Raw genomic sequence first — 13170 nt, 5'->3', positions numbered from 1 at the left:
CTGTGTGTAGCCGGTTAGGGGGAGTTGTGTTGTATGTTTTCTCTTTGTGTCGCAGGGTGTAGGGGGAGTGGTTGTAGTTGTTTTCTCTTCGTGTAGAACGGTATAGAGGGGGGCGATTGTTGCCTGTTGATTTCTCTTTGTGTGCAGGTCGGGGGGAGTTGATGCGTTGTTTTTTCTTTCTGTAGAAGGTAGTGGGGGAGTTGTAGTTGTTGTTTTCTCTTTGTGTTGCAAGGTAGGGGGGAGTTGTTGTTGTTAGTTTTTCTCTATGTGGTTGAAGGTTAGGGGGAGTGTTGTTAGTTGTTGTTTTCTCTTTGGTGTAGACAGGTGGGGGGAGTTGTTGTTTGTAGTTTTTTGTTAGAAGGTCGGAGGGGGGGAGTTGTTGCTGTTGTTTTCTCTTTGTTGTAGCAGGTTAGGGGGGAGTTGTTGCAGTTGTTTTCTCTTTTGTGTAGAAGGTAGGGGGGAGTTTGTTGCTGTTGTTTTCTCTTTGTGTCGAAGGTAGGGGGGAGTTGTGTTGTTGTTTTCTCTTAGTTGTAGAAGGTAGGGGGGGAGTTGTTGTTGTTTGTTTTCTCTTTTGTGAAGAAGGGTAGGGGGGGGGGAGTGTTGTTTGTTGTTTTCTCTTGTTAGACAGGTAGGGGGGCGTGGTGCTGTTGTTTTCTCTTTGTGTAGAAGGTAGGGGGGAGTTGTTGCTGTTGTTTTCTCTTTGTGTAGAAGGTAGGGGGGAGTTGTTGTTGTTGTTTTCTCTTTGTGTAGAAGGTAGGGGGGAGTTGTTGTTGTTGTTTTCTCTTTGTGTAGAAGGTAGGGGGAGAGGTTGTTGCTGTTGTTTTCTCTTTGTGTAGACCGTAGGGGGGACGTTTGTTGCATGTTGGTTTTCTCTTCTGTAGAAGGGTTCGGGGGGAGAGAGTTGTTGTTGTTGTTTTCTCCCTTTGTGTAGAAGGTAGGGGGGGGGAGTTGTTGTTGTTGTTTTCTCATTGTGTTTGAAAGGTAGGGGGGAGTTGTTGTTGTTGTTGTTTTCTCTAAGTGTAGAAAGGTAGGGGGGAGTGTTGGGTTGTTGTTTTCTCTTCGTGTAGCAGGTCGGGGGGAGTTCGTTGCTGTTGTTTTCTTTGTGTAGTAGAAAGGTTAAAGGGGGGAGTTGTTTGCTGTTGTTATTCTCTATTGTAGGTCGACAAAGGTAGGGGGATTTGTGTTCGCTGTTTGGGTCTCTTTGTTCTGTAGAAAGGATAGGGGGGCTGTTAGATGTTGTTGTTATCTCTTTGTGTCGCAGGTAGGGGGGAGTTCGTATGTTGTTTCGTTTTTCTCTTCTTGTGTTGAAGGTAGGGGGCGAGTATGTTGTTGTTGTTTTCTTCATCTTTGTGTCGAAGGTAGGGGGAAGGAGTACGTTGTTGTTGTTATCTCTTTGTGTTTACGGTCGGGGGAGTTGTAGTTGTTGTTTTGTCTCTTTGTGTAGAACAGGTAGGCGGGGATGGTGTTTGTTTGTTGTGTCTCTCATTGTGTAGAACGTGTAGGGGGGCAGTTGTTGTGATTGGTTTTCTCTTTGTGTAGAGAATGGTAGGGGGGAGTTCTTGTTGTAGTGTTTGTCTCTTTGAGTTGAAGGTAGGGGGGCGTATGTAGTTGTTTGGGTTTCTCTCTTTGAGTCGCAGGTATGTAGGGGGGAGGGATGTTGTTGTAGTTTCTCTTTTGTGTTGCAGGTAGGGGGAGTTGTGTTGTGGTTTTCTCTTTGAGTTGTTGACGGTAGGGGGGGATCGTTTGTTGATGTTGTTTTCTCTTTGTGTTGAAGGTAGCAGCGGTGGGGAGTTGTGTGTTGTTGTTTTCTCTATGTTGTTGACGGTTAAGGGAGGGAAGTTGTTGTAGTTGTTTTCTCTTATGTAGAGGTAGGGTGGGAGTGTGTCTGTTGTTGTTTTCTCTTTTGTGGTCGAAGGTAGGGGTCCTTGTTGTATGAGTTTTCTCTTTGTGTTTATGAGTTATTCTAGGGGGGAGTTCGTTGTTGTCTGTATATTTTCTCTTTGTGTTGAGGGAAGAGGGGGGGAGTTAGTTGTTGTGTTGTTTGTATGCTCTTTGTGATGAAGGTAGGGGGGAGGTTGTTTTGTTGTTGTTTCTCTTTGTGTAGAAGGTTAGGGGCGGTCTTTTTGTTTGTTTGTTTTGTTTTCTCTTTTTGGTTTGTGGCTATGGCGAAGGTAGGGGGGAGTTGTTGTTGTATGCGTGGTTTTTTGTTGTTCGTCCAATTAATTTTAGGATTATTGAAAATTGTACCACACGCTTGGACATCAGTTCTGTTAGGAATTTGCTTTTTATCATTTTCACCTATGTTAACCAATGCTAACTTAGTTTTAGAGCGTGGACATCTGAGCTGCCAGAAGATGTAAAAGAGTCTCGCGAGCCTTCCTGGTTCTGTCAGCCTTAAACCGGAGTCTAATGAGGACACGCTCACCTGAAACGGAAGATATCTCCTGCATTCTCAGCTACCTTTGGTCTCTAATTAAGATGTGAGTAGTCCCATGGGACTAGGTGTTCGTGACGTCATGGCACTGTGGTGTGTGAGTCGTCCTGGCAGGGGGTGTGACTTCATGGCACCTGGGGTTGTGCCGTCCTTGGCAACGTGGTCGCTCTTGTGACGTCATGGCACGTGGGGTGTGCCGTCCATGGGCAGGTGGAGGTGTGTGACGTCATGGCACGTGGTGTGTGGACGTCATCCTTATGATGTGTGTGCGCGTGGAAACGTTTGTGTGACGAATCTGCATCACTATTATATTGCACCACTAACTTTTGGGCCACAGTAAGATCCTGGTTTATGCAATTTAATTCATCGGCAAAGACAAATTCGTGTCTGTCAAATGAGTCCACTATGTAGAAATATTCTCTATACATTGGTACTCCATTTTCAGGAAGGTGGGGCAGAAATCATAGAGTAGATATGCTGCACGGCTGCTTCTAGCTTGATTATGACAGCACACGCAACCAGAGGACTATTCTTCCCTTAAGTAAGAATCTTCACTGCTAGGTTCCGTAGTTTAGTTTAAATAAAAAACATTGAAGAAATGCTTAATGAACATTGCACTGAACAGTATTCTAAGAGATGGGAATATTGCCAGGTAATTTAATAAAATAAACAAGGTCAACGGACTAGAGATTTACCTTTTAGGGAAGATGAGTTAGGAGGGGTAAAGGTTTCTAACGCTAATAGATTTTTTTACACTATCTCTCTTCTTTCCTCCTCCTACACGTAGTGTTGAATCTTCGTTGTTGGTTGAGAGGAAATGTAAATTAGTTGTTGCACCTTTACCCGCCTAACTACAAAACCTAAAATGTAAATCTAGTCGTTAGACCGGTTTTATTTAAAATTACTGGCATTACCCATCTTAGACATAACAGTATGTCATGTAAAGAGCGTTTCTTCACATAGTTATTCGTTCAAACTACGAACCTAAGCAGTGCGTTTTAATTAGGAGAATAGCTGCGTTTGGTGTTCTGATATCAAGGCTAGAAGCAGCATGAGCATATCTCTAAGAATGTCACCTGAAAATGTCGTACATATTAGAGGGCATAGGTTACAAAAGTTGGAACACACTTTGGATTAGTTTGCATGACTTAACATTTATACCATGTATCTTATCTTCCCAAAAGTTAGTGGGTTCATATAATATTGATGCAGATCGTCACACAACGTTCCACGGCGCTGCAACAATACTATGATGACGTCCCACACCCACACGTGCCATGACAGTCCATCACCTCGTGCCATGACGTCTCACACCCCACGTGCTCATGAACGTCGCACACACCACGTGCCATGAGTCACACCCCCAGGTGCGCCGATTTGCCGTCACCCCCACGTGCATCCTATTGACGTACCACACCACGTGCCATGACGTCACACCCCACGTGACTACTCACTCTTATTAGAGACAAGGTAGCTGAGAATGCAGGAGATATCTTCCGTTTCAGGTGAGCGTGTCCTCATTAGACTCTGTTTAGCTGACAGAACCAGGAAGGCTCTGATACTCTTTACATCTTCTGCAGTCAGATGTCCCCTCTCTAAAACAAAGTTAGCATTGTTAACTTAGATTCAAAGATAACAATTTCCCTCTAACCAGAGAGGACAACTTGATAGTCCAAGGAGTGGTGGTACCCATTTGTCAATCCTAAAATCTTGGCCTACAACCAAAACCCACAACACCGATACAACTCCCACCCCCTCCCTTCTTATACAAGAGGGAAAACAACAACAACCAGGGCCCCCCCTCATCCTTCTACACAGAAGAGAACAACAACAAACAAACATACTCCCCCTCCTTCACCCAAAGAGAAAACATACAACCAACAACTCCCCCTACCTTCCACAAAGAGAAACACCAACAACAACTCCCCCCTACCTTTCTACACTCAAAGAAGATAACAACAACAACAAGGACCCCCTACTTCTACCACAAGAGAAACCAACAACATCAACTCCCCTACCTTCTCCACAAAGAGAACACCACACCAACAAACTCCCCCCTCCCTTACCACACAAAGAGAAATCAAACAACAACAACCTCCCCCCTACCTTCACAGACACAACGAGAAAACATCCACAACAACTCCCCCTACCTTCAACACCAAGAGAAAACAAGATCAAACAAGACAACTCCCCCTACCTTCACACCTAGCTCTCAGGAATCATACCCCCAACACCAAACCCCCCCTACCTCTACCACTGAGAACACACACCCATCGACTCTCCCCTCTACCTTTCATCACAACAGCTAAGAAAAAGCAACACAACAAACTCCCCTACCTACTACACACAAGAGAAACCCAACAACACAAACACCACCACCTAGCCTTCAACACAAAGTGCACCAACACACCACCACACCACTCCCCCCTACTTCTCCACAAAGAGACAGTACCACCAAACAAACCACTCCCCCCTACCTTCTACACACAAGCAAACAACCCAAACACACAATACTCCCCCCTACCTTCTCCACAACGAGAACAACCACAACAACAACTCCCCCTCCCATTACACAAAGAGAAAACAACAACCACAAACTCCCCCACACGTCTACCCAACGAGAAAACAAAACAACACCCACTCCCCCTACCCTGCTACACACAGAGAAAAACAACAGCAAACAAACTCCCCCTACCCTTCTAACACAAAGCGGAACAAAACCAACAGCACCAACTTCCCACCCTACCTTCTACACAAAGAGAAGACAACACCACGCAAACCAACCTCCCCCTACCTTCTAACCACGAAGAGAAAACAACAACAACCAACACTTCCCCCTACCTATCTACACAAAGAGAAAACAACAACCACAACAACTCCCCCCTCCTTCACCACAAAGAGAAACCAAACCACAACCAACTCCCCCTACTTCTAACAACAGAGAAACCAACACCTCAATACACACTCCCCCTCCTCCTTCTACAGAAAGAAGAAAACAAACGTCAAACAACTCCCCCTACCTTCTACACACAGAGAAACACACCAGCAACAACTCCCCCCTCCTTCTCCAGAAGAGTGCAAACCACAACAGAACCACTCCCCTACCTTCTCCACAAAAGAGGGAAAACAAACCAACAAACTCCCCCTACCTTATACACCAGAAGAAAACAACCGCCAACAACTCCCCCCACCTTCTACACAAAGATAAAACAACAGCCGAAACAACACGCCCCGTTCTACCTTCTACACAACCGACCGACAACCAAACCCACAACTCCCCCTCCTACTTTACACAAGAGCAAAGCTCCACAAACACCAAACACTCCCCCTACCTTCTTACACAAAGAGAATAACACCCACAAAGAATCGCCCCTACCCTTTACACCACGAGGGGGAAACAACAGGCAGACCAACTCCCCCCTACCTTCTTCACACAACAGGCGAAGAAATAACAGCAACAACTCCCCCTACCTTCTACACAACGAGAGGACAAAACAAACAGCAACAACTCCCCTCCTTCCTTCTCCACCAAACGACCATACCACAATCGCAACTCTCCCCCCCTAGCCTTCTACCACAAGAAGAAAACACCAACAACAAACACACTCCCCCCCTCCATCACCCCACAGAGAACTACAACAACCACAAAACTCCCCCACGTCTCCCCTACTCCGCACAACGAGAAACGACCACCAGACAACCAACCCTTCCCCTCCCCTTCTTAACTAGCAAAGAGAAACCAACCGCCAACCACTTCCCTCCCCATCCTTCTACACATGAAGAGAAATCACCAGCACAGCACCCCCACTTCCTCCGCCTACCTCTCTATCACGAGGAGGAATTCAACCAACCACAACAACTCCCCTGTACATCACCCCAACAGGAAACACAACAAATCCACTCCCCCCCATCCCTTAACCACTCCCAAAGAGCACAAACCTCTCTCAGCAACCACACCCCCCCTACCTTCTTACACAAAGAGACAACAACAGCAACACTCCCCCTCCCTTACTACACCCCAAAAAGAGAAAAACAACAAGCAACCACACTCCTCCCTACCAATCCTACACAAAGAGAATCACAACATCAAACCATCCCCCTCCCTTCTACCACAAGAGGAAACAACAACCAGCTCCCCTCCCACTCCCCTACCTTCAACCCCAAAGTGCAGCATGTGGCGAAGAGCCCACCAGGGACAACAACTCCCCTACCTTCTACCCCAAAGAGAAAACAAACACCACACACTCCCCCCTTCCGTTTTGTCGTGACCACAAAGAGACAAACAAACACCCCACTCCCCTACCTTCTAACAACAACAACACAACACCTCCCCCTACCTACCTCCACCAAATAGAAAAAACAACACAACAAAACTCCGCCTCCATACCGTCAAACCCAACAGAGCCCCAAGCCTCAGGAGGGACCCGCAATCATCCGGAGACACGTTACTTAATCCGGGGACACGTTTCAGACCTGTCTAACATCCCAACTTCTCAGCTCCCCCCCCAAACTTCCGTGATATTGTTGAGTATAGTGTTACCTGCAAGTGTTGCGACATGTGAAAAGTGTGTGTGAGAAACATTGTGGATACCGAGAGTTAGAGAAAAAGCGCTTATGCAGGGTTTCCCCGCCACAGCTTCTTATGGGCGAAACTTATGTTGCAAGCTCCCCTCTCTTTTAAAACTCGCGGAGACTGCCCCGACCTACTCGACAAGTAGTGCTTGTAGACTTACCAACTCCCTGCACCTGAAACGTAGTAGATAAAATACTTACAGAGCTTCCATTCATGACCTTCTGCACCTACAAACCTGAACTTGATCCTGAAGACAGCATCCCAATTCGCTCCGTGTTCGCGAGCGCACCGACACGAGCGTTTTGTAATATTATATCCGTTCAGTATTTAAAGAGGGCGGTTCCCTTTTGGACTTTTTTAGGACTTTTACTAGCTTAGAGTCTAATGGTGGGTTGAGTTCGGTGTATACTCATCTCGGCACCTCCGCCCGCGTCATATCCCCCCCCCCGCCCCTCATAAACCCCCACACCTGTGCCCTCCTCCCCACCCAAATTCACGTTTTGGCGAGGGCCCCCTATCCCTCCCCTGTAAATTTGACTACTCCCCCCCCTGACTCTCCCCCGCCCGCGACGCTACTGATATCCGCATTTTAGTCTAATTTTCGTAGTCTGTGTGTGTGAGAGATATAGCCTTGGTAAAGAGTATACATCTCAATCCTCTTATCAATTCTATGGATTTTGGTCCCTACTCTTGCGAAGGGCACAAAGATCGTAGGGAATAAGTAATGCGGGTTGGGAACCCCCTACCTTCTACACAAAAACAACAACAACAACTCCCCCCTACCTTCTACACAAAGAGAAAACAACAACAACAACTCCCCCCTACCTTCAACACAAAGAGCCCCAGCCTCAGGAGTGACCCAGTAATACTCCCGGAGAACGTTAATAATCCGGGACACGTTCAGACTCTGTCTAACATCACAACTCTCAGCTCCCCCCACAAACTCAGTGCTTATTGTTGAGTATAGTTTTACCTGCAAGTGTGACGTCATGTGAAATGTGTGTGTGTGTAATAAATTGTGGTTACGTGTGTTTGAGAAAAGATTAGCAGGGTTTCACCAACGTCTCTTATGGGCGAAAAATGTTGGCTAAAATCTCTTTTAAAAACTCGCTGGAACTGCCAGACATAAGAAAGTGTAGATTGTAGAATTACAAATACTGCACTGAAATAGTAGTAGTAAATTTTACTTAAGTGCTTACATTCCTGAACTTGCACCTACATACCTGAACTTGTACTGAAGTCTTGACCCACATCTCAGTCCGCAACAAGATGTCGTTAATAAGGCTGTTTAAGAGGGGGCCCTGCTTTATCTCTACCAAAGTTCTGCGGTTGTAAAATGTCCTTAGTTTGGGAGTGGAAACAAAATTCTTCAAAACGTTTCAATTTAAATTTCCAGATTTTCGTCTCAATTTCTAGTATAGAAAATAGTAATAAGAAAAATGGGGATCGCAGAGATTTTAATTGGTAAAGTGTATACATATCAATCCCTCTATCAATTCTATGGATTTTTTTCCCTACTCTTGCCGAAGGCAAAAAGATCGTAGGGAATAAGTAATCGGGTTTGGATATATGAGGTGGCCCGATGGTCCTACGTTGACGACAAAAGTCTGCTCCTTCGCAATATAGACCACTCCCCTATAATTATGTGTATAAAAGGAACCTATTTTGCGCGCGCGACGCCAGTTATGTGTTAATTAATTACAGGCATAGCAACCAGTTTGACGACTGTTACATAGGTTTCCATCGGGTTACAATTTACTCTAATTCATAAATATAGCATATTAGTCATCTAAGCGGATCAATCATCAATATAAGTGTAAATATTTTGTTGAAACAAGCTTAATAAATTATCGAGTGATAAAATTCAGCAAGTCAAAACAAATTAAATTATTATATCAGCTGATAAACTCGTGGCCGATTATTTAACACTGAATCGTAAAAAAATTAAACACTTAATCGTAAAAAGCGATTACATATTTAAGAACAGATGCTACTTTACATTTACATTCAAGAAGCAACTAAGATCAAGATTGCGGTATGCTTTTAAAGAATCCTATATAGTCGATGGTGCTTTAGATGTGTCGAGTAAGCATCAAAATGTATTAGTTTATGTTAGATACAAATAATAACTAAGATGAGACAGAATATTTTATTACAGTCAATAAAGTTGGCATACGATGCAGTAATATGACGTGACATGATACGCAACGTTAACACGAAACAAACCGCGCAAAATATGAAATGATCTACAACCAAACCACATACAGATATATCGACGGCGACACCTCAGATGCGCGCAGAATTTTACAAGTTCTGCACGCCTAATATAATGAAAACGATTATCACGTGCGCCAAACACCACTCTGGGATACAATAAAGTAGAACATTGTAGGCAGTAGGGAAATTTGATCGTGCGTGGTGTTACCGCGGCGAAATTCTTGTTTTAATCGATATTGGATGATTCTTAAAGTTAAACTGTACCTTCCAAGGGAAAGGAAAGCCTCGAGGGCAGCTTCACTCAGGAACTCGGCCGTGGTGTTGAAGAGAAGATGTGATATAACGAGGAGGGAGCGGTGGGTTGTTACGTAAGACTGACATGTAGCGCTCGACTTTACCAAGTCCACGAACAGCCAGAGCAGGGTTGCGCACAGCTCCTGGCTTGAGTCTGAGGGAGAAGGTGTTAGTTTGAGGGAGAAGGTGTTAGTCTGAGGGAGAAGGTGTTAGTCTGAGGGAGAAGGTGTTAGTTTGAGGGAGAAGGTGTTAGTCTGAGGGAGAAGGTGTTAGTCTGAGGGAGAAGGTGTTAGTTTCCGTTGATTAACGGTGATTAGGAGACTTGAGGAGGGCAGCGGTCTTACCCGAACACAATACCAGTTAATGGGCATTGGACAAACAATAACTTGCCAAATTCCGGAGATACCAGGGTGTAAACTTTTACTTTAAGAACAATAAAATTCCATAGACACACTACCCTCTTGAAGATCAATCCCCTCAGTGCCAGTTAAAATTTCTTGGCAGTTTTTTCGATGTTGTTAAATGTTAATGTTGTACAGGGTGAGTGTAAACTCCAAAAAAATTTACTCCAAAAAAATTCGCGGTAAATTCTTTTCTTTTAACATGAAGTACGAAAAATAAAAGTCACTTCGAATACCTGTTGTACAATTATCCATTAATAATTTATATTAGCTAATATTGCGCAGTTCTTGGCAAAATTTCATTAGAAAGGAAAAAAGATATTTGCACTCTTTATAGTCGTCTCTCAGGTTGGATTATTCGCCGCCGACGAAAATCAAACCATATTTCATATTTGGCTCCCGCGCGTCTCACTCCTAATTGGTCAATGCAACTCCCACCATTTTCGCTTCACACCTCAGATTTATGTTTTGAACAGTTTCCTATATGGGCTATTGGGGATGTAATGGTCATGGTTGCGGTTTAAATTAATATTAAAAGATTAAGCGACTACCAACATTAGGAAACTGGAACGTTCGTTTCCGCAACCTTTTCGATAATGTTGTGTTTGTAAGATTTTAATCACCCACATGCAAATAAAAATATATCATGACTTAAACTTTTCCAGCTAAAAATGGACAAGGCTTTGTGGAATGTTGCAATGATTTTACTGATCTGTGGCTACACTGAGGCTGCAGCTAGGCCTACTTGGACTGGTTGGTCGGGCAACAACTGGTTCTGGGGTTCAGATAAAGAAGCACACTGTAAAACGTACGGAAACCACAAAGTAGTGGAAATGAACTGGAGGGAGCAGGAGGGATACGGGCTGGTGGATTTGTGGTTCAAATGTAGCAGTGGAGAAACTTTCACGCTGACAAAACACAAGGGCGGATCCTGGCATTACTGGGGTTCCAGTCAGAAGTGTGAATCTGGTTTCGATAAGCTCTCTCCAAGAGAGCAGAATGGGTTCGGACTTATTAACATGAGGACCAAGTGTGGGGACAAGAACATCGACGGCAACTTAAAGTACAAAGGACACTGGAATAGGATGGTATACTGTACGCGTGGTAAAAAAATTGTAGGATTCACGGTCAAGGAGCAAAATGGTTTTGGCCTAATCGACGTTAGGGTGATGTGTAGGCGGATGAAAAAGACTCGAAGAGTCCTAGTCATCCGACTCTAGATATTCAGGGGATACGGTATTATATGAATACAATCAAAAGAATTCTATAATACAGAATCTTTAAATTGATCTTTTGAAAGATAAGCAACAAAGCATTGTATGAAAGGTGCAAAGTTGAAAAGTTATCCAAGCGTATCGAACACCAGCGGTGGAAGATGTTTGGACACATTCTCAGGAGTATGGAGAACACCCCAGCCCAAACGGCTCTCTCTTTTGCTATTGAATCAGATAATTTATTCATTGGAAGATTGGGGAGACTTAGATTGAACTTGTTATCTGTTTTAAGAAGTGATTTAAGTAGTAGAAATTTGCAAATGGACAACTTGCATGAATTGAACGAAATTGGAGATATAGCTGCATGCAACAAATGTTGGGAAAATCTGTTTCAAGGGTACAGTTTACCGCATTAAGTTATTTTTAAGAATCATTTTTGTCGGTAAGATCCTGTTTTATAATAATAATAATTTTGAAAGATAAACTGTAATGGAGCCCGATCGTGTTTTCGTTTCTTTTGTTTTTCACTTATTATTTCTGGAAATTTCGATGTATTGAATATCTTATACTTAACTCTGTAGAGTCTGTTAGATCAGCTAAAATTGATTCTGAACCAGTTGTCATAACTTCCTTTTCAGAACGTTCATATATGGAACTTGGAAGTGCACAAAAAAAGGAACTTCAACATGACATTGCAACTTACAGATTACTAAAAATTAACTAAGTAGTAAGTACAAATTAGCAAATTAAATTAGTGCACAATAAAATGAACTTTTGCTCTTCAACATGACGTCACACACCACGTGTCATGACGTCACACACCACGTTCAACATGACATTGCAATTTACAGATTACTAAATTAACAAAGTACAAATTAGCAAATTAATTACAAATACCTTCGCAAGATGTGAGTTGATGGAAGAGAGGGAGGAGGACTTGGATTCCTCCTAAGGAATGTAGGGTGCTTTGAACATTCCGGGTAGCAACTGTTTCTACGCCTTCCAGCAGTATGGCGTGGGAACTGTTCACAAAGGAGTCGTAAAGAGGGTTTTGTGAAACCTGAACAGAGAGATTTTTAATAACTGAACAGAGGGGTTTTTAATAACTGAATAGAGGGTTTTTATACAACTGGATGTCAGGTTTTGAGCTTCTAATTGTTTAGCTAACCCAGTTATGTAATTTCTCGGACTACTAAAGCTACTAGTTACTACACAATAGAAACGAACCTCAAAACAAAGCTGTCCGTTACAAGCTTTAGGATTATAACTGAAGATCAGGGAGTTAGCCAGTTTCCCACTGTAGATGATGTTCTGGTCGGCTGCGGGTATCGGCACATCGTGCTCGTTACGGTATTGGAACGCGTGCTGAGGTGGGATTGGTTAACATCGTGCTCGTTACGGTATTGGAACGCGTGCTGAGGTGGGATTGGTTAACATCGTGTCGCATGACATTGAACTTACTAAAAGCACACACAAGGAGACACCTCCCACTACTAAGTAAATGATTTGACGCTACACGTTTCGTGCCAAGATTTCACACACCACGTAACATCATGTCACACACCACGTGTCATGACGTCACACACACCACGTAACGTCATGACGTCACACACCACGTGTCATGACGTCACACACCACGTGTCATGACGTCACACACCACGTGTCATGACGTCACACACCACGTAACGTCATGACGTCACACACCACGTGTCATGACGTCACACACCACGTAACGTCATGACGTCACACACCACGTAACGTCATGATGTCACACACCACGTGTCATGACGTCACACACCACGTGTCATGACGTCACACACCACGTAACGTCATGATGACTCACCTTGTAGTCAGCCCCAAGTCTGTACAGAGCGGAGATGGTGGTGTTAGGAAGACAGTCCCCAAATAACGAGATACTGGACATCTGGCCACAGAAAGAGCTCTCTACCGTCGTTCTGGGACTTGACCCAATGTAACACTTGTCAAACGGCTGGAATGTTTAAAATAGTAAAATATAAGAATCAGACTGGCTGTCCC

General features: G+C 43.9%; 2 protein-coding genes across 2 annotated transcripts in view; both read right to left on the bottom strand.

Annotated features, from left to right (window-relative positions):
* Positions 1-13170, bottom strand: part of LOC134821779 (uncharacterized) — a 474787-nt gene that overhangs the window by 100391 nt on the left and 361226 nt on the right. The gene's annotated exons all lie outside the window — the stretch shown is intronic.
* LOC134822165 (neurobeachin-like) lies at positions 3437-13119 on the bottom strand. Its single transcript, XM_063833077.1, has 8 exons — positions 12977-13119; positions 12361-12498; positions 12031-12193; positions 9489-9672; positions 8231-8330; positions 7833-7980; positions 3889-4029; positions 3437-3510 (listed from the first exon to the last, which is right to left on the bottom strand). The coding sequence occupies exons 1-8, from the start codon at positions 13055-13057 to the stop codon at positions 3437-3439; spliced, it is 1029 nt and encodes a 342-aa protein (XP_063689147.1). The 5' UTR covers positions 13058-13119.

The sequence above is a fragment of the Bolinopsis microptera genome, chromosome 10 (genome assembly GCF_026151205.1).
Source record: "Bolinopsis microptera isolate Bmic1 chromosome 10, MBARI_Bmic_1.0, whole genome shotgun sequence".
NCBI lineage: Eukaryota > Metazoa > Ctenophora > Tentaculata > Lobata > Bolinopsidae > Bolinopsis > Bolinopsis microptera.
The sequence above is the reverse complement of the archived record's forward strand: the minus strand, read 5'-3'. Positions and strand labels throughout refer to the sequence as shown.